This window comes from Penicillium alfredii (genome assembly GCF_028826965.1).
Source record: "Penicillium alfredii strain IBT 34128 chromosome Unknown utg000012l_segment0_segment0, whole genome shotgun sequence".
Taxonomy (NCBI): domain Eukaryota; kingdom Fungi; phylum Ascomycota; class Eurotiomycetes; order Eurotiales; family Aspergillaceae; genus Penicillium; species Penicillium alfredii.
Genome location: NW_026622709.1, coordinates 1198738 through 1225260, shown reverse-complemented (window position 1 = coordinate 1225260; position 26523 = coordinate 1198738). Strand labels below are relative to the sequence as shown.

The 26523-nt window shown below is 52.1% G+C and overlaps 9 protein-coding genes across 9 annotated transcripts; 6 read left to right on the top strand and 3 right to left on the bottom strand.

The window, feature by feature from the left end:
• Window positions 1–85: 85 nt before the first annotated feature.
• On the bottom strand, window positions 86–814 carry NUU61_009993 (40S ribosomal protein uS11; the record flags this gene model as incomplete). Its single annotated transcript, XM_056660518.1, has 4 exons — window positions 86–237; window positions 303–463; window positions 614–686; window positions 751–814. 4 exons carry the CDS (start codon window positions 812–814, stop codon window positions 86–88), a joined length of 450 nt encoding a protein of 149 aa, XP_056507016.1.
• A 387-nt stretch (window positions 815–1201) lies between these two features.
• Window positions 1202–3202, top strand: NUU61_009992 (prephenate dehydrogenase (NADP(+)); the record flags this gene model as incomplete). The annotated part of the gene is made up of 6 exons (XM_056660517.1): window positions 1202–1296; window positions 1847–1893; window positions 1971–2119; window positions 2188–2787; window positions 2837–2968; window positions 3044–3202. 6 exons carry the CDS (start codon window positions 1202–1204, stop codon window positions 3200–3202), a joined length of 1182 nt encoding a protein of 393 aa, XP_056507015.1.
• Window positions 3203–4793: 1591 nt separating this feature from the next.
• NUU61_009991 (ankyrin repeat domain-containing protein) lies at window positions 4794–6541 on the top strand (the record flags this gene model as incomplete). The annotated part of the gene is made up of 3 exons (XM_056660516.1): window positions 4794–5290; window positions 5352–5973; window positions 6038–6541. The coding sequence occupies 3 exons, from the start codon at window positions 4794–4796 to the stop codon at window positions 6539–6541; spliced, it is 1623 nt and encodes a 540-aa protein (XP_056507014.1).
• A 635-nt stretch (window positions 6542–7176) lies between these two features.
• Window positions 7177–11257, top strand: NUU61_009990 (putative cytosolic regulator Pianissimo; the record flags this gene model as incomplete). Its single annotated transcript, XM_056660515.1, has 5 exons — window positions 7177–8408; window positions 8459–8912; window positions 9046–10803; window positions 10855–11015; window positions 11071–11257. The coding sequence occupies 5 exons, from the start codon at window positions 7177–7179 to the stop codon at window positions 11255–11257; spliced, it is 3792 nt and encodes a 1263-aa protein (XP_056507013.1).
• A 602-nt stretch (window positions 11258–11859) lies between these two features.
• Window positions 11860–14063, top strand: NUU61_009989 (uncharacterized protein; the record flags this gene model as incomplete). Its single annotated transcript, XM_056660514.1, has 3 exons — window positions 11860–13517; window positions 13615–13616; window positions 13684–14063. The coding sequence occupies 3 exons, from the start codon at window positions 11860–11862 to the stop codon at window positions 14061–14063; spliced, it is 2040 nt and encodes a 679-aa protein (XP_056507012.1).
• Window positions 14064–14389: 326 nt separating this feature from the next.
• On the top strand, window positions 14390–16281 carry NUU61_009988 (uncharacterized protein; the record flags this gene model as incomplete). Its single annotated transcript, XM_056660513.1, has 7 exons — window positions 14390–14503; window positions 14609–14788; window positions 14913–15045; window positions 15107–15322; window positions 15405–15732; window positions 15771–16047; window positions 16108–16281. 7 exons carry the CDS (start codon window positions 14390–14392, stop codon window positions 16279–16281), a joined length of 1422 nt encoding a protein of 473 aa, XP_056507011.1.
• A 478-nt stretch (window positions 16282–16759) lies between these two features.
• On the bottom strand, window positions 16760–18253 carry NUU61_009987 (uncharacterized protein; the record flags this gene model as incomplete). Its single annotated transcript, XM_056660512.1, has 1 exon — window positions 16760–18253. One exon carries the CDS (start codon window positions 18251–18253, stop codon window positions 16760–16762), a length of 1494 nt encoding a protein of 497 aa, XP_056507010.1.
• Window positions 18254–18919: 666 nt separating this feature from the next.
• NUU61_009986 (putative MFS phosphate transporter) lies at window positions 18920–20995 on the bottom strand (the record flags this gene model as incomplete). Its single annotated transcript, XM_056660511.1, has 2 exons — window positions 18920–20438; window positions 20508–20995. The coding sequence occupies 2 exons, from the start codon at window positions 20993–20995 to the stop codon at window positions 18920–18922; spliced, it is 2007 nt and encodes a 668-aa protein (XP_056507009.1).
• A 2450-nt stretch (window positions 20996–23445) lies between these two features.
• On the top strand, window positions 23446–24981 carry NUU61_009985 (uncharacterized protein; the record flags this gene model as incomplete). The annotated part of the gene is made up of 8 exons (XM_056660510.1): window positions 23446–23469; window positions 23529–23581; window positions 23636–23692; window positions 23844–23885; window positions 23960–24035; window positions 24094–24134; window positions 24280–24465; window positions 24549–24981. 8 exons carry the CDS (start codon window positions 23446–23448, stop codon window positions 24979–24981), a joined length of 912 nt encoding a protein of 303 aa, XP_056507008.1.
• Window positions 24982–26523: the final 1542 nt, after the last annotated feature.

Below are 26523 nucleotides of genomic sequence, written 5' to 3'. Positions count from 1 at the left end.
AGTTGCAGGAAGACCCTGCGAGTAGCCTCCAACCCAAGCATGCAAAGGACTTGCACTCGGGAAAGAATGACACGCCCGCACAGATCTAAAGACGGCGACCACGGCGACCACCCTTGCGACGAGTAGAGTCGGAGGGGGTGGGGGTGACGTCCTCGATACGGCCGATTCTCATGCCGGAACGAGCCAGGGCACGGAGAGCGGACTGAGCACCGGGGCCGGGGGTCTTGGTGCCGTTACCTGTCATTGACAATTAGACCGAATTCCTTTCCTTGAGGGATTTCAACTGCATGCGCAAAACTTACCACCGGTGGCACGGATCTTGATGTGCAGGGCGTTGATGCCCAGCTCCTTGCAGCGGGTAGCGACGTCCTGGGCAGCAAGCATGGCGGCGTAGGGGGAGGACTCGTCACGGTCCGCCTTGACCTTCATACCACCAGTCACACGGGTGATGGTTTCGCGACCACTGTAGTAAGACAGGAAATGTCAGCCAATGTCATCCAGATATTCGAGCTGAACCCTTGACCAGTGCTCGACTACCCCTCCAATCGGCGTGGGCCGGAGGAAAGTTCATCTCGCAAACAAGTCAAGTCAGCGGGAAAAATTGTGCACGAACCTGAGATCGGTGACGTGGACGAAGGTATCGTTGAAGGAGGCGAAGATGCGGGCAACGCCGAAAACGAGCTTGCCTGTTTCACTAGTCAGATCTCACGCTTGCATTTTGGACAGAAGAAGAAAAAATTCTGGACATACCGTCACCGGCAAGGGGGCCGAGGGAGACGTTCTCCTTGGCCGCGGGGGTCTTCTTGGGAGGCATGGCGACTGTGGTGTTAGTGGAATATGGAAAAGAAAGAAAGAAGTGAGGCCGGCGAGGAACAAAAAAAGAGTGGGTGTGTGCCCTAGACCCAATAGTCGGCCATGATTGGCCCAAATAGCAAGCGAGCTGCCTGAAAATTGAGGCGGGTTACACCGGGGCTGAGGTCGGCCCGGCAGGCGGTGAAGGCCCAAGCTCCCGTCGAGTATTTAAATTTTTCTTCTTTCGCCCTCAACCTCCTTCACGGCAATCTTGCAATTGATCTCCAACACGGATGACACCGGCGAGACTGGTGATTCTACTCAGAATTTCTCCTACAGTGCTCTTCTACCGGCGATACATTCGGTTGTCAGGAGCCTAAAAGCACAATCCTCGTGATTGTTTACCAGAATGCGACGCACCAAACAAGATGTCTCGATTGGTATCATCGGGATGGGCGATATGGGCAAGATGTATACCCAGCGCCTGAGCGATGCAGGATGGAGGTAATTATGTCAATACCTCCCCTTGTGTCGATTTCTCGACGGTTCCAGTGACCCTGAAAGAAGGTAAGCCATTGGTTCTTGATTTTTCAATTCTCCCACTCTCCCCCTTCGCATGATGACTAGAGTGCATTTGGCTCGAGTATGATCTGGGGGTTGCTGTCTCGCCATTCTGGTCGGCAGCTTACCCCCCAGCTCGTCGATGATGTAACAACCACGCTACCTTACTTTTTCTTGTCTGATCTTGTTCAAACTCATCGTTTTGGATTTACACTTTTTCTGTTCATCAAAAGCATCTGCTAACAAATGCTTCGAACAGGATCCTGGAATTCGCATGTTGATCAGTAAGTATGGCTAACTAACGTGGCATCAATCAAGGATAAACGCGTGTGACAAACCTGAGAACTATGAATCTTTACAACAAGAATTCGCTTCTCAAGTACGTCCCCCGGCCGGGGTTAAACCGCCCAGAAGCTCATCGTATATAGCAAGGAGTCACCATATTCCCGAATGGGCATCTCGTTTCAAGAATTAGCGATTTCATTCTTTACAGTGTAGAGGCCGGCGTCATCGACAAGGTCGTGGCACAGTACGGGCCATGTATGTGTCGACGGCCATTGCCCCCTCTCTTGTTTTCAGGACCAGTATATCTCTGACTCGTGGACACCCAAAAAAAGCAACCAAGGTCGGTGCAATCGTTGGCGGCCAAACGTCCTGCAAGGCCCCGGAACTTGCAGCGTTCGATCGACACCTTCCTCCAGATGTAGAAATCGTATCCTGCCATTCGCTCCACGGCCCCAAAGTCAACCCGAAAGGGCAGCCCCTGGTATGAACTAGCGCGAAGTTGCGATTTCATTTTTGACTGGGCGTGCATGAGGTAACGCGACGATTTAGGTCCTGATTCAACATCGCGCCTCGGACGAGAGTCTCCGATTCGTGGAAGAAATCCTGTCGTCCTTCGGGTCCAAGCATGTCTATCTCACCGGCGAGATGCATGACCGCATCACTGCCGATACGCAGGCCGTCACCCACGCAGCCTTCCTCAGCATGGGCACCGCGTGGTGCGCCAACAAGCAATTTCCCTGGGAGATCTCGCGCTGGGTGGGCGGTATCGAGAACGTCAAGATCAACATCACCCTGCGCATCTACTCGAATAAATGGCACGTCTACGCCGGACTCGCCATCCTCAACCCGGCCGCTAAGCGACAGATCCGCCAGTATGCCGAGTCGGTCACGGAGATGTACAAACTCATGATTGGAGGACATCGACAGGAACTCAAGGAACGAGTGAAAGCGGCTGGTGCCTCGGTCTTTAGGGCTGGCACTGAGGGTCAAGACCTCCTGCTGAAGGATGAAGTGCTGGATCGGTTTTCTCTGTCCAACCGATCGCGCGAGACGTCGCCTCCGAACAGCCATCTCAGTCTGCTGGCTATTGTCGACTGCTGGTCCAAGCTCGGCATTGTTCCCTACGACCATATGATCTGTTCCACCCCGGTATGTCACTGAACGGCGGTACGATTCTTCCAATACTAACTTCCTGCAGCTCTTTCGTCTGTGGCTGGGTGTGACCGAGTACTTGTTCCGCAACCCCGATCTCCTCGACGAGGCCCTTGATACAGCGATTGACGACACCACGTTCCGTTCGGATGATCTCGAGTTTACATTTGCTGCACGGGTAAGTTGTTTACAGCTGTCTTAGTCCTTTGTTCTAAGTCACTGGTACTAATTAATGTATTCTTCCAATTACCAGGCCTGGTCCGACTGCGTCTCCTTTGGAGACTTCGAATCCTACCGTGACCGGTTCGAGCGAATTGCCCAGTACTTCGCGCCACGCTTCCCCGAAGCTGCCACTCTTGGCAACGAAATGATGAAGACTATCCTGGAGAAGACCAGCTCGGACAAGTCATGAAATGATGGGCAATGGGACAATGAGGTTGCTTCCAGCCAGGTGCATGGCGTCTTGTATACTAAGATGGGTCCCGAATCCGGTGTTTTCTGAGAGAGATCACGTCTACTCTTCTTGGAGTTCCATTTCATGGACTTGGCTAGGAATTGGGTATGATTTCAGACTTGGCTTGGAAATGCAATGATTCAATATTACTGCTGTCTTCTGGATTCAAGAGCGAGACTTTCTGATGTCAGATCTTGGGGTCACTTTCTATGACCCTTGGGGAAAGATAAATGAGAAACAGGAAAAAGAAAGAAAAAAGATACCCGGGTTTGAACACTGGACCCGTGTGAGCCAGCCCCCGAAGAGGTCTTGACTCTCCCACCTCCGAAGAGAAAGGCAATCAACAGGGCACCAGTTTCCCCTGGACACTCCAGGCCCAGCGTTTGATTCGTTTTCTCGGAAGTGATATAAATAGTCCCTCTCGTAGGAAGATGCAGATACTGAAATTACTGAAATCTGTGGACTCAACCCCCCAGCGCCTTCTATCCCATACTCGTAGATGATTTGGTACCCTCAGTTGACCTTGACTTTCAGCTTGTCACTCATCATTAATACTGATCTGGTATGTAGTTCAGCAATTATCTGCATGGTCTATTCCACTGCTGTTACCAAGTAGAAATATTTGGTTGTGTCCTCAGGCCTTGATGTTTGTCGGTCACTGAGATTTGGGTGTATGGCCTGGATGCCAGGTTTCCAAGACATCCAATCCAATAATCTGAGAACCTTAGGATCCATGGATCTGTTGATGTACTACAAAACCAAGTAGCTAACCCAACAGCATGAATATAGGTTGTAGCATATGATAACTTGGTTATCCCACAATGTGGAGGATATATAGACCAAGATCAGTTATTGCTCTCGGCAAAAGCTTGCCTATAATAAAAATAAACAGTAAAAATGCATATATACCAGATAATCCTTAGAAAGAATAAGATCGGCTTTTCCTGTCTGTTTTAGTGCTCGCCCTCGTCGTTTCTGCTCAATAAACAGGACGGTCAAGTGTATTGATAGTGGGTACTCCCGGCGCATCCCACTAGCTCGCGCCCCACATACTGCGAGCTCAGCGTTGTCACGACTCTGTCACTCGAGCCCCGAAAATGCCCAAGTCCGACACTCCTTACCATCCAAAGATGCTGACAACCAGAACCATTGTGCATTCCAATTCTTGGCTGATGGAGGGTACTTCGCCATCAGCTTTTGAGCTGCGAGTGATAGAATATGGGGATAGGGCGCGCTCTCGGGTCGCCCCACGGAGTATACACTGCTCAGGCACTGCCCTAAACCAATCGGCAATATGACGTGAAAGAGGGCGATGGTTTCTATTTTCCTCGTGAGGCTGTGAGGCAAAGCTTGACTCGAAAATAGAAGCCTCAACATATTTCTCTCCCCTCAAAACCTCCCTCTCTATACGCATTGATCCCTACTTTTTTTTCTTCGAATATCCGCGCTTATGACACCGTTGCGACAAGGAAAATTCTACTGAAATTCATCAAGGCACTATTTATTCATATAGCACTTTTACTCTGAGAAAACAAGACGACAATAGATCATGTCCGGCATTGGGACGGCTGCTTCCATTTTGCAGCTGGCATCGGCTGCCACCAAGATCTCATTCCAAGTCTACGAATTCATCACGACAATCAAGAATGCACCCCGAGAGATCGAGAATCTGGGTTCTGATATGATGAACTTTTATCTTCTGGTGAACAATCTCACCGACGCACTCGAATCTCGGGACATTCGAGGCTTCGTGGACCAGGACGCGCAACTCAACAGGGCGATGAAAAACCTATTTGTCCCCATGGCGAAGTGCCAGCTCAATTGCGACCAGGTGAACGAGAAATTGAAACTGCTGGATTTTCAGACCGATCCAGAGGGTGAAGGACTCATGAGCGAAAAAAATGCATCTAGTGATGAACCGAAGAAATCTCGCACTTGGGTTCGAGACTGGATGTGGCCATTTCGGCGAAGAGAAATCTTCGCCATGATGACTGAATTTGACCGATCCAGGTCAATCTTCTCGGATTCCATGTCAAGCCTTACACTGTATGCGCTATTTTCTTCCTCGATTCATTTTGCGCACATGACAATATCTGACAACTCCCAGGATTCTCACATTGAAACAGCCTGTTATGGCAATGGATCAAACCTCCAAAGCCACTCAGAGGCATTCTTTCAATGATGATGCCGGATCTGCAATTGCCGACTTTGCATCTACACATGCAACCCTGATCCCCACGTCGACAACGAAAGAAGGGGACGGGTTTTCCGACCCCAAATACGTGGAAGAGTTGATGGGAGCAGTACGGCGTGGCTCTGTTTCCCTGGTGGAGATCATGTTAAACAGCGTGAATGTCAACGTCCGTGACCTTCGAGATGGCCGCACAGCGCTTTCATATGCGGCACAGAGAGGTGATATCGAGATGGTGAAGTTGCTCCTGAAACGAGGAGCAGACACCAATACACGACAATACAGCCTGAGCAAGCCCTATAAGAATGGCGGGAATAGCCGGCCGATGAGAGTCAGTGGTCGATTGCCGATTCATTGGGCTGTAGCCAATAACCACAGTGAGGTCACTGAGATCTTACTGCAATATGGGGCAAATCCGAATGCCAGAAATACCTCTGGTCGATCGGTTCTGCAGGATGCCTGTATGAATAACGATACCAAATCAGTTCGGCTCTTGCTGCGGTATGGGGCTGATGTCAATGCCAGGAGTTACAATGGGGTAAGTTGTCTGACCTCTATGCTGATTAGTAGTATTGGCCTTTAATTGCTAATTCAATTGATAGGGCTGGTCAGGCCTACACGAAGCTGCCACATGGAATCTCGTCGAGGTTCTAGAGATTCTCTTAGAGTATAACCCTTTACTCGATGTACCCGCCATCCACGACCCCGAGGGTTGTGCTCCAATACATATAGCCACTCGATGGGGGCATATCGAGATCATGAAGCTCCTTCTGTCCAAGGGTGCAGATCCTGACATCCCGATGCTCGAGGACATGACTGCCCTCCATTTAGCTGCCGCGGGAGGGTTGGTCAATGAGCTCAACTTGCTGCTCAATTGGGGCGCTTCCCCGAATCCTCAAGATGCGCGACTCCGTGAAACCCCTCTGCACAAAGCGGCCCGCAATCTCGAGCTTGAAGCCATGGAGAATCTGTTGTTGAGGGGTGCCGAGACAGATGTGCCGAATATTGATGGTCGGAATTATGAGTTTGTCTTGGATTGTGCCCAGCGATATCCCGATGACTGGTATATCAGTACTAGATTGGGTTCTTTTTGTAGCTGGGGCTAGCATACAATCCTATGCTTAATTTCGTTAACGACTCCCTGCAATACTTCCAAGTTGACTTATACCAACTCTTTCAATGACTATAAATCAGAAGTAAAAGGCGCTGCCCTATATATAGCGCCACTTGTACAGCCTCTTCAGGACACTTCCAAAAATTTACCACACAGAATTACAACACATTTCCTAGATATTCTCCTCCGTCAACCCCAAGGAATATATACTCGAAACTCCAGTTTCTCCAGTTTCAGGGCATGCGGGTTGGGGCCCCGGTGATAAGGCCTTAGTCAGCCGTTGTTTCGCAGAGCCCAGCAGGCTGCACCGAGTGGGACAGTCGTCCAGAACGTCCTTCGACGATCCCCGGCCGATCGCGTTGTGTAGAATTCCTTTTCCTTCTCTTATTTCCCCCAGTTTACTCCTGAACCACCCGATCAATGGTCATGGCATCTGGTTCTCTTTGATCATCCGCACAAGCCGTGACTGCGGTTTCCCCTCCCTTACGCTGTCCGTGAACCCTTGCTCCGCTCCACGCCCTCTCGACCTTCCCTCCCACCCATCCGGAACTGATCTCAATGCGGCAATTCGATACTCGGTACACTTGCGACAGGTCATAGAAAGCCTCCGCGGCTAGATGGAGCTCTATGGCGTCCGGACATAACTCAGCATACTCCGCGTCGACCCAGCATCGCGTCTTGGGGGAAGGGCGCTCCTCGTTCAGCCAGGATGGCGGCTCCGCGGACGGGAGCTGGAACGATGGCACTTCGAGGCCTGGACGGAATGGACGGTCCGAGTCCGGAGGCAGTAGCACCATGGGTGCCCGAGGAGGGTCTCTGGCTCCGTCCTTTGGTGGGCCGGGCAGCTTCAGCGCCGAGCTGAAGAGTATGCATTCTCGCAGCGTCACGCCCCGCCCGGATGGCTCGTATATGAGAAGAGCGAGCCGATCAATCGGTGAAGACGACTTGCACACCACCGAGGAGCGCCAGGCCGTTATTCGAGACAGGATCGCGAAGGAAATGAAGATCAAATCTGGAACGGAGAACATGTTGGAGGCGCTGCTGGCAAAGCCTCCCAAGCAGACCAAGGATCAGCGACTGCGAGTAGAGTCGGAATTGAGTTCATCCAATCGCAAGTTGGTCCAGCTGCAACACGAGCTGGAAGAGGAGCTGCTACGCGCGCAGGCGCCGTCGTCCACTCCCCCGCGCAGTCGCATGTCCGGTCTTTTTCGTGGTAGCCCCATGCGCTCGCCGTCGCGTAATAACAACACCGGTGGATCGGTGGACGGAGAAGCGCAGGAAGATAGGGAGGGTGACATGGAATCACCAAGCTATGTCCTAACCGAAACACTGCAAGCGCTGGAAATCGAGGGCATGTCGCCTGATTTCTATGTCGAGCGCGCCAACAGCTTGGTGGAATTGTTCAAGCGATATCCCTCCCTCAAATACGACCTTGCGTGGTCTGTCTTTGGCTTGCGCGTTCAGGTCATGCTCTTGAGCGACAGCAAAGAAGTAGTCGCGGCTGGATATCGGCTAACTCGTTATGCAATCGCGGATCGGAGATCACTACAGACAATTCGCGCCCTGCACACCGACGAGCTGGTTATTTTGTCCCTGGTTAAGGAAAGCAAAGCGAGCATCGAAAGAGAACAGGCGCTCAAGTTCGTGCGAGCCTTTCTCGATGTCAAGGACGGAGTGCGGGAGATCTCGCGCGCCATTGTCCGCACCATCGTTGCGATTGCCGAAAACCACGAGGACCGTCTCCGGAATATCACCATCATGACCCTGGCCGAAATGTTGGTGAAGGACCCAGAACTGGTGGCCTCTGCAGGTGGTTTTGCTGCCCTGCATGATTCTCTGGCTGAAGGGACATTCGGTGCGTCGGAGAGTCTGATATCAAGCTTTCTGCATGTATTGGACACCCCCGGAGTCGGAAGTATCTCCAGGGATGTGAGCTGGAGGCTGTTCTGGCGCCTTTCACTGACTCTTTGTCCGATTCACTGCGCCATGGCCGGCTAAAGTCTGCCGCCCGAGCGATCTCTGCCATGCTGAAAACTTGGCCAGGTCTTGTGATCCTTGCAAGACACGAAGCACAACCGCTCCATTCTCTCCTCGACTCACTTCATTACCCTGATCCTCAGGCGCGGGATCTCATCATGGAGCTGTTATTTGATGCTTTGCGGATCAAGCCCCCGTCATGGTCCTCATCTTTCCTTGCCGGCCGGAGACTCACGACATATGGCAGAGTCTCACATCTGCGTTCTGATACGGACCCCAAAAACAACCGTGGCTTCTCCGATAGCAGCAATAGTAGCAGATTTGATCTGACGGCGCATTTTTCGACATTAATCCTAGCAGCTTTGGTCGATTCAGGCCTGGCAAAGGTTGGTATTGCCTTTCTCTGGTCAAAATAGTGGTGGGACTGACTTATTGCAGTCACTCTCTGATCTTATCGAGGAAGAAACAGATCCTGCTCTTAGGCGCAAAGCAACTCTGCTATTAACTGAAGTTCTCAAGCTAGCTCACCATTCTTTGCCACAAATCACCAGTGCAAAGCTGCAAGTCCTCCCACACCTGATCCCACCCGCAATCAAATACGACGTTGAAAACCATGACGTCTCTACTTCGACCATTTTCCAAATTGAAAGCATCAACCGGACACTCGCACGTTCCGGTGGATTTCCCAGTGCAGTAGGCCGATACAACATGGATGCTGATTTATCGGCCTCCTTGCTACCTGGTGAACAGAGCAAAGACAAGCTGAGTCCTTCCATGGATGAGACCCAGTTTCGCACAGCAATTCTAGAAACGCACGTGTTGAACACCGTCAATTACATCAAATGGAAATGGGATCTGATTCACCGTTTGGTCGAGGGTCCTCTGACGAACTCCAAGCGAATGGACGAGGCGATCAAAGGCTCAAAGTTCATGAAACGTCTCATTGGATTCTATCGGCCTTTCAAATACCGATTTTCCATGGTCCCCAACACCAAACCAAACCAGCGTTATGTGCGAACTGGTTGTGCCCTGATGCGGACTCTTGTGCAGACCCCCGAAGGCACCAAGTATCTTGCCGAGAACAAGTTTTTGCGACAAGTTGCCGAATGCCTGGCGCAACTCGATCGCATGAGCGGGTTGACCTCTGAGTCGCCACTTTTCTCGCGAGACCAAATGGCTAATACATTGAGCGGAGGCTACTTTGCGATGCTGGGAACATTGAGTGCTGATGCAAATGGCCTCATCATGATGGAGCGGTGGCACATGCTGAATATGTGCTACCATATAATCGAGTTGCGTGACCGAAATGACCTAATTCAAACTCTCTTGGGGAATATGGACTACAACCGGGAAAGCCATCTTCGGGTGATGTTGTCCAAGGCCCTCACCATTGGCTCCAAAGATATTCGGATTTTCGCCACCAAGATTCTCCGGAAATACGCCGTTGGGGATGCCACGCTGTCTCCTAATGTGTCGATTGGTAATGCTGAATGGGTCATCAAACTGCTGGTGACCCAATTATATGACCCCGATGTCACCGTTTGTCAGGTTGCTGTGAGGATTCTGGAAGAGGCATGTAATCAGCGGGACTATCTCGAGTTTGTCGTCAAATGCCGGCCCTCTCTTGATCACCTGGGCGAGATTGGCGCGCCACTTCTTCTACGATTCTTGTCAACCTCGGTCGGCTATCACTACCTGGATGGCCTCGACTATATCACTCAGGAGATGGATGATTGGTTCCTTGGTCGCAATGACACCTACGTTGGCCTCGTGGAGGCCGCTCTGTCCCGCGCCTATGTCGATCAGCCACGACGCGGTAGCTTTGCGCCCGAGGATCTGGTCGACATGCAGGATATCGGATTGGTCCCGCCTCATTTCTACCGAGAGCTTGCTCGAACGGCCGAGGGCTGCAGGCTATTGGAGCAGTCGGGCCATTTCAACGAATTTGCTTGGACAATTCGCGATTTCCGGCTAGAGGAGGAAGAGATAGAGATCCTTCTCAAGGTAAAAGGATGCCTGTGGGCTGTCGGTAATGTCGGATCCATGGAACTCGGTGCTCCATTCCTGGAGCCCGAGATTGTGCAGCGAATCGTGCAGATTGCAGAAAGCGCAGGGGTTTTGACAATGCGAGGCACCGCCTTCTTTGTCTTGGGCCTTGTATCCCGCAGTCGGCATGGGCTTCGAGTGTTGCGAGATCTGGGATGGGATTCGGCGGTTGACCAGAAGGGAGATTCGCTGGGCTTTTGCTTGCCGTCGGATTTCCGCAAGCTGTTCCTGGTAAGTCTCCAGGCTTCTTTTCTTTTGTTTCGACTCGCTCACCAGGTCTAGATCTCATTCCCTGGTTATGATGCCGACGCGAAACGTACCCCTCGCGAGAAATTCAGGGAAGCCACCACGGACCCGGACGCCACCAACCAGAAGATACTAAAGTTGATTGTGGACATGGGAAACACCGTTCTGTCCAAGCGAGCGGCCGCAGATCTTCACAGGTACTATCTTCCCTTCCTCTGAGATGCGGTTAGCGACTTACATGCATGGGTGTAGTTTGAAATCCAAACAACCCGAACGATTCCACCAGGCCCACCTCTTCCGCAAAGCTCTGTGCATCCTCGAAAGGCATCACTTCCGGTTACCGGCGAGGCGGTTTGCCTTGGATCTTTTCGACAAGAGCGTGATGCGGCGAATCGTCCTCGAGGAAGACTCCGACACCGACTCGGACTCGTCGAGTTGATTTTTACTGCAGTCGAAGAAGCAGCGACTCGGCTGATTTCCTTTTCCCTCCCCCTCCCCCTTTATTTAACCATGGGCGTTGTTCCCTCTCCTGATATACCCCTGAAAACGTTGTGCTGTGTTTGGCCTTTTCTGGTGCAACCATATATGCATGTTCCATCCATGATTTTGAGAGGACCTGGATGCCTTGGCCTGAATGACGAGTACTTGACGATTCGGTTTTTTTATTCTTTTTGTGTGCATCTGTACTGGCATGGCAGGTTTGGAAACGAGACATGAAATTATATCACTGCATGCGACTTGCCTTTTACTCTTTGCGTAATGCTTAATTGAGGATAAGATAATCCTATTGACATCTGGATATTCTTAAAGATAGCGAGCTACATAGTTACCTAGTAGGCAACCGCCGTGAAGGAGTGCGGTGTCAGATTATCTAAAGTTGACCCGCTTCTGCTGATCGCCGATCTCTCCAACCCCAAGCTCCAACCCCCAATATCGCCCACCTAACTCCCCCCGAATGCCTCAGAAATCGTCCCACCGCACCCTCAGTCTTGGAGCTTGAGAGTCTTGACGAGCGACTTGCTTATAGGCAAAGCGTTTGCCATGGAGAATGCAGCCGCCCCGTCTTCGCCATCCCCGCATCCAGCCGAGGCTGACCGCGACCCGACCACTACTACAATGGCGAGCAACTCGGACATTTCCTCTGAAGAAGAAGAAGAAGCGCACGCTGGGAGCGCGGAACTACTTCTCCCCCACACTGTTGTCCGGTTGATTCAGTGTCGCCGCTGCTCGCGGCCACTCCGGGGCCCGCTCCGTTTGCCGTGCGGGAATACCGTGTGTCGGTCGTGTTTGCCGCCCGTTCGGCCGCGGACTGGGGTTACGTATCCCGTGGCCCAGGAACGGGAGCAGGGCTTTTACTGTCACTGGGATGGGATTGAGGGGTGTGTTGGGGAACACTGTGTTGGTGATTGTGGGGTTGATGTCTTGCTGGGCAAGGTGGTCGGGGTGTTTGATGAGGTATTGGCCAGGCCAGCAGTGGACGCGGAGTTTCGGAAGCAGATGGAGGATAATGCTTTGATGGTCCGATGGCAGGTGGAGGAACAAGACTCATCGAATCGAACGGTGCAAAGCGCGCGATTGGCGCGGCGTGGCCCGCTGGAGGGTCTATACAGCCTGGCACTTGAGGGCCGGTTCCCTTGCGATGCCTCTGACGTCGTCTATGAGGACAGTGCAGTCATAGAGGGAAGAACAGAGCGGGATAACGCCATCTTTTCCTCATTACGAGACAGCCTACGGGCCGAGCTTGACTGCCAGGTCTGTTACGCCCTCATTCTGGATCCCCTCACGACACCCTGTGGCCACACTTTCTGTCGCAAATGTGTTGCACGGGTCCTGGACCATACCGATCTGTGTCCGATATGCCGCCGGAAACTAGGAATGCCTGCTGCCATGCAAGCAGAGCCTGCGAACCACACCCTGGTGCGGGTGATCGATTCCTTCTTCCCCAGTCAGATTGCCGCTCGACGGGAGGCCGCCGATCAAGATGAGACTGGGACAGACCTTGGAAATAATCTGCCGCTTTTCGTGTGCACGCTGTCTTTCCCGACGATGCCGACTTTCCTGCATATCTTCGAGCCTCGATATCGGCTTATGATCCGGCGGGTGGTCGAGGGTGGAGGTGGTAAATTTGGGATGGTCATGTATAGCCGGCACGGGTGGCCGCGGGGCGAGAGGTTGGGAAATGTCCCGTTTGTGCAGTATGGGACGCAACTGATGGTCGAGCGATATGAGTTGCTTCCGGATGGTCGCAGTCTCGTGATTGCGACAGGGGTGTCGCGGTTCAAGGTCGTCGAATCGGAGATGCTGGATGGATATTATGTGGCCAAAACAGAGCGCGTGGATGATATTCCTCTGGCGGAAGAAGAGCGACTCGAGTCGATTCAGACGGCGTCAGTGCCTACTCCGGTCTCTGCGGATACCACCATCGAACCCCCCCTGGAGTCATTGTCTACTCAGCAGCTCCTTGACTTGGGGCGGGACTTTATTACCAGACAGCGCAGAAGTGGTGCACCATGGCTTCATCCACGTGTCATGCTAGCATACGGACCTGTCCCAACCGATGCAGCCCGGTTCCCGTGGTGGTTTGGGAGTATACTGCCCATATCCGAAGGAGAGAAGTATTCTCTATTGTCCGCGATCAGCGTGAGGGAGCGGCTGAAGATTACTGCCCGGTGGGCTCGGGAGCTGGAGGCCCGAGATAGGTATGCATCCATATTTCTTTCGCTGTTGATTTTGCATCCATCTAATATAGTGTGTCCAGGTCCACTCGCTCGTCACTCCAATCTGTCTTATGACTAGCCGTCCCGCTCCTCATCTTCTGCATAATCCCACTTGTGCTCAACCCATTCTCAACACTCTTCACTTCAGTAACCCCCGACAATCTCATGTCCTTAACGCCATTCGCCTTCTCGATGTCAGTATCCTTTGGCGGCTCAGGACCCGCGGCGTTCCTGGAAACCAGCCCGCCTATCCCCGGCGCCGACCAGTCGTCAGAGACGTACATTCCGCAGACCCTGGTGGTGGGCGCGTTTGTACTCATCTTTTTCGCGCAGGTGGGTGTCAATTTTCTACAGGTTGTGCGACGCGGACGGCGCCGACGACAGGCGATGGAGCTGCAGTTTCCGCAGCCTTTGCCGCAGCGAGATCGAGGTCAACGCCGAACTCAAAACAGAGATACACAAATAAATCACGACGACGGGGATGTACCCAATGCACAAAATGACGGAGAGGGACGCTCTGTCCCTTGACATGCATCTGGTGTTGGGTAGCGGTCCGGCGATTATATCAACACCCCGTTACGACCAGTCAGACGTATATCCAGCCATTTATTGGTACATAGGATTTTGTGTTAATACAGCATCTTTCTATACCTGTAACATCTGTTCCATATCACTCCTATTTCCTCAAAAGCCGTCTTGAAGACAAACGGAAGTCGGATATAGAGACGCTTAGTAATCATTATTTGTCCGCTTCGTCGATGGCCGCCCTCGCGTGTACATCTTCACCCATTGTCCAGCGACAGACTCGAGGAGATATCCAGTATATCCCAAAAAAAGGGGAGAGAATCATCGCCATGACAACCCTTGCTCTGTCATTGGGCCCGCCAGCATTAGTCCGGCTGCACGACGTGTTAATATGCCTGTCCAAATTCAGCGACACCGTCGCCATCGAGGCCGAGCCGGACATTGTAAGTGTGTTCATTTGCTGGATTTCTTGTTCCCTTTCTTTGTATGGTGCTTTATAGTAGGGCAGATACAAAAGCTTTAACCAGCTCTGCTGACCGTGTATCTAGCTTCGTCTGAACGCCCTCAACTCAACCAAGACCGCGTTCGCATCTTTTGCCTTCGAGAAGGATTTCTTTTTCGAAGCGTATTCGTTCTGCGTGCATAGAGATGCTCGCTCGGCGCGTCAGTTTCAGAGGACGAGTGGCAGCGCGGCTACGGATCGGTTTTATTGTCAGATCTACCTCAAGGTAAGTTGGTAGATCCCGTCCCAATTCGTCTCGGTGGCTGCCTCTATATAAGCTCTTTTGTATGACTTATGTTTAGCTGGTGAATGACCTATAAAAAACAATTGATTAACCCAGTATATACTAGGCACTATTGTCCGTCTTCCGCGGCCGAATCGACCGCAACAAAGACACAGCCGTGGAACGCTGCGACATGGAGCTGCACGAAGATCCGCAGCAGGCGGAGTGTAGACTGACCGTGAAGATGATCTGCGGACTGGGTCAGTTGTGCTGTGACCAGACAGCTTGGACCAATTACTTTGGATGCTGACTCTAGAGCAGGTGTTATCAAATCATACAAGCTCACCTACGAGCCAGCGGCTATCCAGCACGCCGTCTTCGACCGGTCCAGGACCACGAACCAGTGGACGGCCGACCCGCGGTTCCTAAGGCAGGTCATTGATCATTTCAGTTTGTCGGCGGAGCAGTTGGACATGTACTCGGAGTCTGGACGGGCTGTGTTTACGAGTTTTACGACGAAAGTGACGGACGGCAAAGGTAAGATGGATCTCTCTTGTCTGGCTGCATGAAGCGCATTTATGATATCTTCAAAAGAAGAAAACTAATTTCACAATAGAAGTCCTCAAATACCCCGTCCACACATCCGTGGCCACCGACAAACGCGACTTCGAAGACTACCTAGTCGAAGACCACATGCACATAGCAATTAACCTAAAAGATTTCAAAGCAGCAGTCGCCCACGCCGAGACATCCAACGCCACCGTGACAGCGCGCTACACGCGCCCATGCAAACCACTGCAACTAGCATACGAGTTCGAGGGCATCAACGCCGAGTTCACGATCATGACGCGCGGCGAGGTGGGCAGCGAAGATGGACCGAGTTCCTCGCGCGCGACGATTCCGCAGCTCGCTGCGCGCCAGACCCCGGTCCTATTACCCCTGCACCCGTCGCAACAGCAACTGCACGCAAGCTTAAGCCTAATAGCAGGCAGGCGGCTGCGGCCCCGACGCCCACCCCACAGATGCAGACGGAGATGCCGCCGCCGGCATCCCAGCGCAGCAGGGCTATTCGTCCGCTCCAGGGCTCGTCGACGCAGGAGCATCTTGCGCAGCGGACGAGTACGGCGCAGCCTCCGGCGTCGGCGGCGGGATCAATGGAGTTTGATAGTTTGTTTGTGCCAGCGGACGATGATCGGCAATGGGATGAAATGAACGAGGAGGAGCCGCAGGATATTCTTGGGTGGGATGCTACGGGTAACCTGGTATGTGGGAGCTTTCGCTTTGGACTTTCAAGGGATACAAGTTGTTTGACAATTATGCAGGACACTTTCGAGCCGACGCTGCGTGACGAGGAGCCCGATTTCTCTCGGCTGGTCGGGTCACGCATTGAGAGAGGAGCGAGAGACGAGGCGGCGATTCCGCCTACGCAGCGCATGTCTCAGGTGTGTACTTCTGCTTTCTTCTTGTTGTGGGGGTATTCGGCTAATTCTGGATAGATACGTGGGCTTGGTCTTTTTGACTGATGTTGTGACTTCGCTGGTGCACGAGATATGCATGCGCTGTGTGATCGAGGTCAGGATGATACAGATGGCCACACAATTAATGAGATACGATATTCTTTAGTGAAGAATTATCAGATACCCAATTATGAATCAATAGAATACAACCGGGAATTTTTATGCGGAGGATTTTTATACTCGGGACATCAATCTAAACATGTGGGATTGTATACTCAGTACACAAAATGAATAGAAAGAGAGATCTGGATATATTTCCAAAGATAAACAACCAAGGAGTATTCGGTAGACCATAGAAAGAGAAAAATACGGGAAGCCAGTCCAGCCATATTGTAATAATGGCTGCGTTTCAACCAAATCTTGTACAGTGTGTCTCCAACACAGCACAGCATAAGATATACAGAGTGCGGCTCAAAGCTCAACTTAATTCCAGGTCTATATACACCACTAACATACATCAAGTCACCATCACCCAACTAGTGGCACACCCAGCCCCAACCCCAACCACCCTCGCACCCCCAACACACACACCTCCCGGAAGCGCAACCACATTATAAGTGCCCGCCACATTGCCCCGAACATCAGTATCAGGCCCACAGTTCCCATGCTCGCCCCACCCGAACGCAGCGACTTGGCCGTCGCCCAGGAGCGCGAGGGCATGCTCGCTGCCGACGGCGAGCTTGATTGGGGTTGGGAGGTTTGGAGGGGGCAGTTGGCCGCGGTCATTGCGGCCCCAGGCAATAAGCAAGCCAGCATCAGACTTTTCAGAAGAAGCAGAAGGAAGAGGAGAAGTATGAGGAGGAAGGTGTGTTGATGTCGAGGTCGAGGGGAGCGAGGAAAAGGCTTGGTTCGGGGCAGTATGTACATACACCCCGTTCCAGCTTGTGCTGAGAGACGTGTAAGGGTTGCCGCGACCTTCCACACTCTGCTGCAAATAGCTTTCAGAGCCTTTGTTTTCTTCTGCACTTAAATTTGCAGTCATCGGCGTGTCTCCCACCGAAGAAAAATGCAGAGGTCCATCCAGAACCCCCCACCGGTTCCCCCGATCTCCCAACACAACAAACTCCCCTCTCTTGCAGTCCCCGAATACAACCGTAAACTCGCGCCCACATGATGCACCAGACGCACGAAATGGGATCCCATCAACTCTGGTCGGAGTCCACAGAATCTTAGCTGGCTTATTGCCGTCGCCGAGCTGGCCCTTCCGCGCCGCGCCCCAGCCATAGACCTCGCCGGTGCAAAGAATGGCAACTGCATGGCCCATGCCGCTGGCTAACCCCACAATAGATGTACCATGCGGTGGGAAGGCTGGGATAGATGCAGATGCAGGTGTCGGTGTAGATGTAGGTGCTTGGGTATCACCAGAACCCAGCCCGAGCTCGCCTTTGGGGGTGGAGCCCAGGACATAGACTGTATCTTGGGAGTTGGGTGCATTTTCTGAGCGTGGACTTGATTCTGGTGCATTGACAGGTCTGCGCGATACCAGAATCGACCCCTCCCACGTCGCGGCAACATGCTTGAACGTGCGCACGGCAGTCCCCGTAACGGGGTCCGTTAGGACGACCCGCCGGAAGTTCAGAAGATTCTTTTCAGATGAAGAATAGGCAGAGGTCGAGTTCTCATCATTGCTGTTGTAATAATCATAATCTGGTCCACATCGCCCGTCCAAATTGCACCCCGCAGCATAGACGTGTCCGCGCGCAGTGAGGACCAGAGTGTGGTTACCGCCAGTGGCGATGTGGACGATTTCATCCAAGAGGTCGGGGCTTGCATTTTGAGCAAGGAGATTTTTCTTTACTATTTCGGTCTCTTCTGTCCTTGATTCTGCCGGTCTGCTCTGCCGGTCTTCGCTGGAATCCAGAAACAGACACGGCGTGGGCTGGGAAACGTCGTCGGTGTGGCCGATGCCCAGTTGGCCAGACCCATTGGATCCAAAGGCTAATAGCTTCATTTCCTTTGCGTTGGTATGGTGGCTATGACATTGTTGACAAAAATCCATGGAATCTTGGAAGGCGTCAGTCATGTACGTGGGTTAGTCAGAACTTCTCATTATGACCCGGCCTACAAACTACCTTTCTATATGATTTAATCCCCCTTCTTCATTTTTCATCCGGGCGTCGGAATATCGGGGGCATAGAAAACGCAAGTTCCGGGATCTAGTCCAATTTGAATAATATACCACGCCATGTCCAGAGTGACTTCCCCCCTCCTTTCGTGATGAATAAGATTCTGGGCACATTGTGAGGTAGACGATCAAAAGGCCAGCCCTGTTCACCTTCGTTAGCTTAATAGCCCAACAGAAGTTCAAGACTATCCGTTCAAAGATGCAAACCAGGACTCGAGGTAATTTATTCTTATACACTACAAACACAATCACAGGGTCATATAGCAAGGATGCAGATTGGGTATGTGAGGTATCAACGTCTAATTACAATTAGGCTCCCAGCCACCCGCGTCATGTATCATGCGATTCATGCAATTTGTCCACAGCAACAATGCAAGGACTGTGAAGACACGTATTCATCAAATAGCCAGACACCAGGGGAAGCAAAGACCCCCCAAAAAAAAAGCAAACAAGAAAGGGGGTTGAAAAAAAAAAGGTTATTTTAACACATTATCACCGCGAAGACTTCTCGTTCGAGTAAGTGTCTTCGGAGTCAGCCTCCGCAGCCGGCGGCAGAGCAAAGGAATCTTGCTTGGCCGTCACAGGCTTCTCCATACCCTTGAACATGGGGCTGGTGCGGTGGAAGTAGGTGTGGACATGGCCCTCGAGCAGAGACTCGTCGGTGTCGGCAGACTCGCCGCTCTTCTCATTCTCGGTGACCTTTTGGGCCATGGCGGCCTCCCACTCGGCACGGTATTCCTCGACCTTCATCTGGTAGTCACGCTCGGCATCGTAGAAGCGGCCCTTGCGCAGGACCCAGCGCTCGTACCACGACAGGTGCTTGGGGTGGACGGCGGGGCCGTGGTACTCGTCCTCACGACCCGCGCGGAGGAATTCCCAGCGGCGCTCCTGCTCCTTCAGGTCCAGGCCGGTGGTGTCCGGCAGGAAGAAGGCCGTCAGGACCATGCCGGCCAGACCGAACCAGGGGACCACGTAGAACTTGGTCTGCGTGTCGATGTAGTTGTACAGCACCGAGGCCAACAGGGCACCCGATTTACCGACCGCGGCCGACATGCCGTGGGCGGAGGCTCGGATCGGGGTGGGGAACACCTCGGCGGCCACCAGGAAGGTGACCGAGTTGGGGCCAAACTGGTTGAAGAAGGAGCTGAGGAAGTACATGGCCTGGAACTTCTTAATGTTCTCGGGCGCGCGGTAGTACTCAAAGTGGAAGGCCGGGACAATAAACAGCACGAAGCAGAGCAAGAATCCAATAATCTGCATCCACTTGCGGCCATACAGCTTGCTGTCGACCAGGAACGAGGCCATGTAGTAGCCGCACAGCGACACTCCGGTGTTGCATAGGTTCCAGAGCCAGGTCGGCATGACCGAGTGGGTCTCGGGGCTGATGACCTTGATGAACTCGCTCTGGAACAGCTTGTTGCCATAGAAGAAGACATCGTTGGCGAACCAGGCGCCCGACGTGGCCAGAATGCGGAAGCCGAAGTACTTGAAGGTCAGGCGCAGCGAGTTGGCATCATAGCCGGTGACCGAGGCCTTCTTCTTGGCCGCCGCCAGCTGCTTGCTGGCCGCCTTCATGTGGTAGGCACGGTAGTAGACGAGCCAGAGGGTACCGACCGCGGGGATCGCGAAAGAGACACGGTAGGTCCACTGGGTGGCCACGGCCGAGTAGGGGTTGTTGCCGCTGCCGTGGTGGAAGCAGAGCAGAAGGATGATCAGCAGGGCCTGGTTGAAGAACTGACCCCAGCCCTGCATCAAGAAGGCACTGGTGACCTTGCGGCCACGGTGCAGACGGTCCTCCTTGGTGGAGACCTTGCCGGAGCCGACGCCATTCTCCATACCGCTGGTAGCCGTCATAGGGTACTCTCCACCCACACCGATACCGTAGATGAACAGCGACCAGGCATAGCAAATCACCCAGCCGTTCTGGGTGACACCCCAGGCGGCGGTGAGCATGACCAGACCGAGCAACATGATAGTAGCATCCTGAATCAAACCCCAGCGACGACCAATCCTATTGAGAGGAGCTCAATTAGCTTCATTTCTTCTTCTCGTTCTCCCGAAATCTCAATGTGAAACATACCAGTCACCCAAGAAACCGACCAGGATCTGACCGACGATAATACCGGCAATCTCCAGATAGTCAACAGCGTTCACCCATTGGGGGTTGCAAATCCCGTGCTTGCTCTTCCAGCAATTGGCAAAGGTCGACTCGAACAGCGGCTTGAGGTTACCGATGGAGAAGAGCACGTAGCCCTCCAGACCCAGACCGGCACCGGGCAGGACCATATTGCGGAAGTAATGGGAGATGGGCGACAGCGGGTCGGTCTTGGTCATTGACCAAATGCCCTTGAGCTCGCGCTTGGCCTCAAGGGCATCGTAGGAGCTGACGAACTTGATCTTCTTCATCAGCGGCAGATCAGCCCAATAGATCCCGTCCTGGGTGTAGCAATCGTCGGGTCGGATCAGCTGGTCGAAAGCACCCTTCTCATGAACATCCATATCCTCCAGCGGGTTATGGGTTCCCGACATGTCGGGCCCATGAGGGGCACGAGGGCCAAAGTCGGACATGATGACAGCCGGAGCCTTGGGGGAGGTGGAAGGTGTGTTGGGTCCCGGAGGAAATCCACACAGGCAGGGCCACAAGAGTTTGACAGGATACCAGCCCAGCACGAGCAAGAGGGAGATCGGACCTTTATAGCAGAGAAAGAGGAGAGGAGAGGAGAGAGATGTGCCCGGGGGGAGCCATGACCCATGGGGGGTCCACACCCAAGAGTCCCCCCAAGAACGAAAAGAATAAAAAAAGTCTGAAGGTGGTCCGTCTCCGAATTCAGCGATTGTGTCGCAGCCAATGGGCGATGCACGTGGTGGCAGAATCCTCAGGGTCGCCACCGCCTAGAGTGGGGCGAGAGAGATCGGCCGGACTCCACCGTTTGAGAGTGTCATCATGCTTTTCTTATTTTCCCTTTTTTTTTTTTTTTTTTTTTTTTTTTTTCTTTTTCTTTTTCCTTTCTCTTTTGCCGGTTATGGCCAGGCTGAATTGAAGGGGTGCTGGTTGATATGTTGATGCATTGTGGTGTTTCTGTGCGATGATACGCAACATGGCTGTTTTCGTCTAGTCCACTGAATAGGGAAACTCATCACAGGGTGGGAATGTGTGTTTCTCGTGTTTCTCATGAAACTCCCTCGAGATTGCAGTTCCCGAGACCTCCACCTGGGCAGGCTCATTGCGGGCTTTCCGATCTGACGTTCTGTGGATCTCCAACGTGGCTTATATAAAACTCCCGCTCGGGCCAGTCATATCGCTGGATTCCAGCACGCGCCAGTCCTCTGTCAACCATCAACCACACGTGGTCATCCCTTTCCTCGCAAAAAGACGCAGTGGACTGGCCGGAGACCCGGTGAAAACCGAGTTTGCTGGTCGAGATCGGCCTGGTGCAAATTGGAGTGCCCGACACCACTGGTTCATTTCAATATAGGCTTTCTATTGTCTCTCTGGTTGCGATCAAGCTCAATATCCAATTGACTTCCCTTGGCAAATGCTTGCTTCGGTCGCCGAGATGCAAGTTTGCGGTTCCAAGAACGGAGGCGTCGCCAAGCGAAGCTTCATACAATGCTTGATCGAGAGAGAGCACGTGGGCAGCATGAGACCATCTTATATCAAGTCGATTCCATCCACGGATGTCTCAGACTGTTGAGATAGATGCCGCTCCACTCCAAGAAGCGGGGCCGGGCTGCAAGACGCCGCATGGCTAGCCTTCGACCCGCGACTCGCGTGTCCGGGTGTGACCACGCGGTGATCTTTCATTTCGCACACGGCAAGGTTCTATTGGGGGCCATCCCTGTGTCTGCCCGGCCATTCCGCGGATCGCGCGCCAGTCCAGCCAGCCAATGGTGATTGCTGGATGACATGCACAGAAGGTTGCGCTTGGTGCTTCTTTTTTTTTACTTTCTTCTTTTGCCGAATCACTCCTTCGAAGGTGTGGGCTCGGGTGGGCTCAGGTGGACTCCCTTGCTGCATGCATGCGATGCATCAGGAGCCGCGTTCCTTTCCAGAAGGTTGCCCTGCCGGGATGTTTCAGCCCATTCTCACTGGACTAGTTGGTAGGCAACGTCTGGACCATATCGCCCTGGAGCGATGGAAGGAAAAGTCACCACGTGCTGGTGAGCCGTGTAGTGTGTCGCTGTTTTTTATCACGGCGGATTTCTCGAGATGGATATAGATGAAAGTGAGACGAATGTATTCCGAGGTGCTCCGGTGATACCTAGGTCCTACCTAGATAGGTAACTTGATATCACCTGACTTGAAACAAACCTCAGGCAAGAATGCTTCACTTCTCTCTCTCTCTCTCTCTCTCTCTCTCTCTCTCAGCAGATCATTCCTCTGATGAAGTTCGCCGGGCAAACCTCCAGAAACATCAATGGTTCGAGTCTCCAGTGTTACGGTTGTTCGCACTGGATGATCCCGTGGCGGTGCCGGGATCGGCAGTCTTGGCGATTTGATAAACATGCGTAGACACTGCATATTGCGATCCAGTAAATGGACTCTAATAGTGAAGACAGTCTGATGTCTAATTCTATATTGATTTATTCTTACATCCTTGGCAGAGAAAAGTGCTGCAATGACCCTCGTCTGGACTAGCGGTGTGGTCTTGCGCATGGATTCGCATGCCAAGGCTCTGCCGAAGTATACCCACTACATATGGACTTCACCTTCTACTAATTATTTCATGTCGATCTTCAAAAATAACTAAATTCCCAGTAAATTCTACCACAAACATTGGGAACATAAAAACATGTAGTAACCAGGCATGTGCCACTCCCAAGTTTCCGCTGTGACGTGGGCGCAGATCGCAGTGGAGAGACTATCAACCAAGGCGGGGGAATAGTGCCGAGACTTGTGCCCGAGAAATGGGTCTCCTCCCGCATCCATCGGATTGCCGTCTTCGAAACTGCAAGTTGTAGCTTTTGCTGCTTTGCTTTGCTTTGCTTGTTGCCTGCTGGTGTGTCTTTGCACAGCCATGTCTGAAACCCCGATTGATATCGTAAGTTGCTGTGTTGTCGTTTGCGTGATCGCGTCGACTGATCCCCGAGTGTTTGCCAGGACCCCAACTTCTACAGTCTGAACGAGCCATATGCGCTCGAAGATTTCCAGTCGTAAGTTGAAACTATTACGCCATTCTTTTCTTCTATTTTTTGCTAACCCTCTAGTGAAACCACCTCCATTACGTCGGAGATTCACAAGGGCCGCATGGAACATGGCCGACGGTAAGGTGCCCGGGGCAACCTGGGATCGACCCAGTCCCGCTGGATATCATCATCCTCAACTATAAACCAGATACCAGGCAATGAAAGAAGACGATTACTGGTCAGTGACGCTGCATCTTTATCAGGGGGTTCTATTTTTAACCTTCTGCAGGAGTCCCTCGGATGACAAGCAGTTTGAAGCCTTTGAGGCTGCGTAAGACTCCCACTGGGAAGACTATACCATTGAAGGATATACCATGTTTACTCACTTTTGATATATGTGGATAGCCATATCGTCTGTCTCGTGCTCGACTACCACCAGCCGAATCCTCTGCATCGAGCCCCGATTGGCGATTTCCCCAAAGTGAGAAAAACCCATATATTTTTTTTTTCTTGGGCATCATGCTGATTGTATGTATTAGCATATTCTCGATGTCGGGACCGGAAAAGGAAGCTGGGCGATGTAAGTACAAAAATTCCTGACTTTGTTGTAAAATGTTACCAACGCACATCAAGAGATGCCGCTGATATGTACCCGTCTGGTAGGCATTCCCACCAAGCCGTTCCTTGATCGCTTCAATAGGCCTAATACTTGGTTTACAACAAAGCAACTGTCCGAGGCGTGGACCTCTTTCCACCCCCGTGACATGGATGCCCCCCAACTGCATCTTCGAGGTGGACGACGTGCAGCGCGAATGGACCTGGCGCGAGCCATTCGACTTCATCCACCTGCGACAACTACTAGGAGCGTTCTCCGAAGACGGGTGGCAAGCACTGTACAAGCAGTGCTACGAGTGAGTATAACCATTCAAAAACCCGAATGATTCATCTTCAACCCCTTAAAAAAACCCCAACCCAGAAACTAAATTCAATACAGAAACCTCCACCCCGGCGGATGGATCGAACAAATGGAATTCGATGTCCGCGTCCACAGCGACGACGCCTCCCTCCCGCCAGACAGCGCGCTCGCCGGCTGGGGCGACGTGTTCATCGGGTGCGCCGAGCGCGCCGGCCGCTCACTGACAACCCAAGAAACAATGCGCGGCAAGATCGAGCGCGCGGGCTTCGTCGACGTGCAGGAGGACCTGTATAAAGTGCCGATGGGCCCGTGGCCGCGCGACCGCGCGCTGAAAGAGGCCGGGCAGCTTAATTACCACCACTGGGCGTCTGGGCTCGAGGGGTATGCCATGTGGCTGCTGACCAAGTTTGGGGCGCCGGCGCCGTGGACGGAGGAGGAGGTGCAGGTTTATTTAGCGAAGGTGAGGGCGGAGTTGAAGAGGCCTAGTCAGCATATTTATGGTTATGCGTGAGTTTTCTTCTTCTTCTTCTTTCATTCTTCTTGTTTAGATGTTGCTTTTCTCCCATTCTATGCTAATATTACTACAGTCGGAGAGTCTGGGCGAGGAAACCTACTGACAAAAAGGTGAAAACAGAAGATGAGTCGGATATCTCTTATTGAAAAGGAGGGAACACCTGTTGTCACCTCGACTGATGTGCCAACATGACAAGGAGGGTCACTACGATACGAAGAACAATGACACCACTGCAAGACCACCATTTAGTAATCTCTTCTAAACGAAACTAGAAATCCCAGTCATAACTTCTTGACCTGCTAGATAAACAAGAGTCGCAGAGCTTGCCCGACAACAAACCAAGCTGTATAGAGGACCCCCTGCTTGTTCAGACATTGATCATTGGGCGCTTCTCGGGGGGCATGCAGCTGGGACGGTGCTCTGGGCGGTTGGCTATCTGACATTCCTACAGAGGCGGCAAACAGTCTATCTCCAAGACTGTCACTGTCGAACTTATTTCGAACATAGGGCACGACGGTGTTAGCCAAGAAGTCGGCGTAATCGGCCGTTCGGTAGCAGGCTCAGGCTTCACGCGGCGCAAGCATATCGGTTTGGGAGATCATCATGTTTGGCTTCCACTTCCAATCGTCCTCACTTCCGACTCCAAGATCTGTGATCACCAGAAGAGCTATGTCAAGGTCCATGTCACCTTCGAAAAGGCCTGCAGGAGAGTATGTTTAGTGATAGCAGAGTTGATGGGGAGAGGGTTGTAGACGTACGCCAGCCCCAGCGTCCCATGATGGCGATGGGTTCCGGATGGAGCTCAGGCCAATGGAGTAAGAGAAGATAGGGTGATGGAAAATAGATCGATGGAGATGGGGCAATGAAGATGCTTGAGATGAATTGTGAGATGAAGGGTTGTGGACCTGTAAGGTAGGGGATGGGGATAATTTAAGGAAGATGTGAGAGAAGATGGGGGAAGAATCAGCGCCTCTTCAGGCCATGTCGCATATTCTTTGTTTGCAATGGGAAGCTACAGCCGGTGTCTTTCTTGAAGGAACCTGCCTACAGTATTTTGTCAAACAATCTGAGACAGTAGCTAGTAGCATCTCAGTCCTGTTGTCTTCTTGTTCCAGAGATAATGAGACTACCTTCAGTCATTCTGTTTCACCTATGATCTTCTAATGCCTAATGGGTATAAAACTAGTTGATCATCTTTATGTGTCTGATTATCAGCTTTGATTGCTAGCAAAATAGGTATTGTTTAAAGAGTGGAATGCTTTTACGCCTCTATTATACTATTCTACTCTCTACCCTAGCTAGCGTTTGATCTTAATTTGTAAATTTGAAGCATCTACAGTTTCTTGTTGCTATTCAACTAACGGTCCCTTTTTCAGGGTTATTTTTATATGAATCTTCAGCATACTTTTTATTGGAAAGCATGTTGGTCTACAAGACTTGGAAGCTCTTTCCCAAGTACTATACTATTCCGCTTTGGGCATGATGACAGTGAGGAGATCCTGCTGGCTCTAATACGACACTTGATGTTTTATTCTTCTT